The sequence below is a fragment of the Myodes glareolus genome, unplaced genomic scaffold, assembly GCF_982192425.1.
Source record: "Myodes glareolus unplaced genomic scaffold, mMyoGla1.1 HAP1_SCAFFOLD_159, whole genome shotgun sequence".
Taxonomy (NCBI): Eukaryota; Metazoa; Chordata; class Mammalia; order Rodentia; family Cricetidae; genus Myodes; species Myodes glareolus.
In genome coordinates, this window is record NW_028263309.1 from 1 (window position 1) to 2,500 (window position 2,500).

Sequence of the window (2,500 nt, forward strand, 5' to 3'; positions counted from 1 at the left end):
CAAGGAATCTGATTTTTGTCGTGTGGCATACTCTATCTCCTCGTTATCTATGACTGAGAATTTTGATGTCTCACAAGTTCATCACACATTTGCAAACTTAGGAAGACCGAAATGAATTCTGCTGAAGTTTTGGGGTAATTTTTATGAACTACGGGACTCGCTTTGTTCCGACAGGACACGCACTCACAATCTCTCATCACACCCACATAGTGGAACAACTTTGCGGTTCCTCCATCATGTGCTTATCGCTGTCAGGGAACTGAAAGCCCACCAACCAGCCACCAGCACCGTCTTTCCTTGTTTCTCAGTTTGTTCGTATATCGACATGAAGCATCTCTCTCTCTCTCTCTCTCTCTCTCTCTCTCTCTCTCTCTCTCTCCCCCCCCCCCCTTGGAACTAGGATTACAGACAGCTATGAGCTGCCATGTGAATAGAACCTGGGTCCTCTGGAAGAGCAGACAGTGCAGTCATTGCTGAACCGATAAACTATCTCTCCAGCCTGACATAGCCTTTAGGTACATAGCCCTGCCTGGAAAACATGAGTTTCAGAGTGCACTCTGTCCCCTGAATAAAGTTGTAGGAAATAGTGTCTATTTATCGTTTTTATTCTCTTTATTGTTTTGTGGTTTTTTTTTTTTTTGACAGGGTTTCTCTGAATCTGGAACATGTCCTGGAACTTGTTCTTGTAGACCAGGCTGGCAGCCTCAAACTCTGCCTCCTGAATACTGGGAATAAAGAGGCCTGTATTTAATATACAAATTAATTTAAAATTTCACTCAAGTGTTTATGTGTGTGTGTGTGTGTGTGTGTGTGTGTGTGTGTGTGTGTGTGAGAGAGAGAGAGAGAGAGAGAGAGAGAGAGAGAGAGAGAAAGTTTCATTATGAAATCAAAAATCAATCAACAACAGTGAACTTTTTCTTTATTTGTTTCCTTACTTTATTTCTTCATTGACTTACATTGGAAGAGTTAGTCAGTACAGAATGATCAGAATGGTAGGGTATCCTTGGGAAAAGAGTAAGAAGATATCGTGAAAGTCTATCATGAAAGTAAGATGATATCATGAAGATATGTCGAAAGTCCCTTTCGAGAGGGAGAGGGAGCTTTCCGAGTCCTCCCCCCCCCCCCCCCGCCCCGCCTGCTTTCCAGAAGTCCTTTCCCCAAGGTCAGACATTTTTTAGATAAGCAAGGGTCTCCATTCAACCCCTTTTGAGGAACTTCAGGCCCTGACATTAACATATGATTGGAGTCTATCGCCCACTCTTCAGCCCCTCCCTGCCCTGACAGGACCTGAGAAGCCACACCCCACCCCACCGCAGTCCACAGGCCCCTCTTTACCTCACAACTACAGCACAAAATGTGGAATCTCTTCTCCATAAAATGCTGTCTGCAGCCATTCTACAAATTCATTCTCAGATCCTGTTCTTCCAACCTCTTCGGGGGGGGGGGGGTCACCCACCCAAAGCAGGAGGAGGTCTCTCTCTCTGTGTGTCCAGCAGGGAGGGACATGTTTCTTTCCATGTTTCTTCTTTTCTATGTTGCCGTCAGTCCAGATGTGCTGGTATATGGTCCCAGAGATCTCTGAACTGAGAGAGAGAGAGAGAGAGAGAGAGAGAGAGAGAGAGAATTGCTTTTTATTGGAACAGTTTTAGGGAATCTGATCAGCTATTGCGCCCAAACCTGCGCCTACCCAACATCAAATTTCATTTCAAATCAAATTCCAACATCAAATTCACAACATCAAATTCCATTTCAGTAAGATGGAGGCCAGCCAGCATATTCTTAGCCAGTTATGTTTCCAGGACAGTCAGGAGAGGAGAGGAAAGGAAGGAAGGAAGGAAGGAAGGAAGGAAGGAAGGAAGGAAGGAAGGAAATAATCGATCTAAAAGAGAGTAAGTGTTTTTTTTAAAAAGTAAATTATAAAAATAAAGAATAATAAAGTAAGAAAATACATACATAAAAATACAGATAAATAAGCAAAGAAAGACTGAATAAAAGAGTGCATAAAAATAAATGAAAAAAACAGTCAATAAGTAAATCTGTCAGGCTGAGCAGATAGACAGATACAGAGATTAGATAGATAGATAGATAGATAGATAGATAGATAGATAGATAGATAGATAGATAAAGTAGAGGATAAGCAAGTCAACAAGATCTTTGAAAGGAATTTTTTTTGGATAACTAAATAAATAATTAAATGCACCCATAAATAAAAAATAACTAGGTAAATACAAACCTAACTATCTAAATAACTAACTAAATAGATAAATAGTAAACAACTAAAAAGTAAATAAACAAATGAATCAATCAAGAGATAGATAGATGGCTAGATAGGTAAAGAGAAAACATAGATAAACAGATAGATAGAAAATTAAAGAAAGAAAGAAATAAATGCATAAATGAATGAATAAATAACAAAAGAAATGAATGAATAAAGAAATAAATGAATGAAATGAATGAATAAATAAAGAGATAAAGAGATAAATGAATAAATGAATGAATG

The 2,500-nt window shown here is 39.3% G+C and overlaps 1 protein-coding gene across 1 annotated transcript in view; it reads right to left on the minus strand.

The window, feature by feature from the left end:
* Nucleotides 1–1,126: 1,126 nt before the first annotated feature.
* LOC148117040 (uncharacterized) overlaps nucleotides 1,127–2,500 on the minus strand; it is a 15,843-nt gene continuing 14,469 nt past the window's right edge. The window contains exon 2 of the mRNA XM_087903247.1: nucleotides 1,127–1,583. Within this exon, the coding sequence (XP_087759373.1) occupies nucleotides 1,343–1,583 (241 nt within the window). The 3' untranslated portion in view covers nucleotides 1,127–1,342. The remainder of the gene's footprint in view (nucleotides 1,584–2,500) is intronic.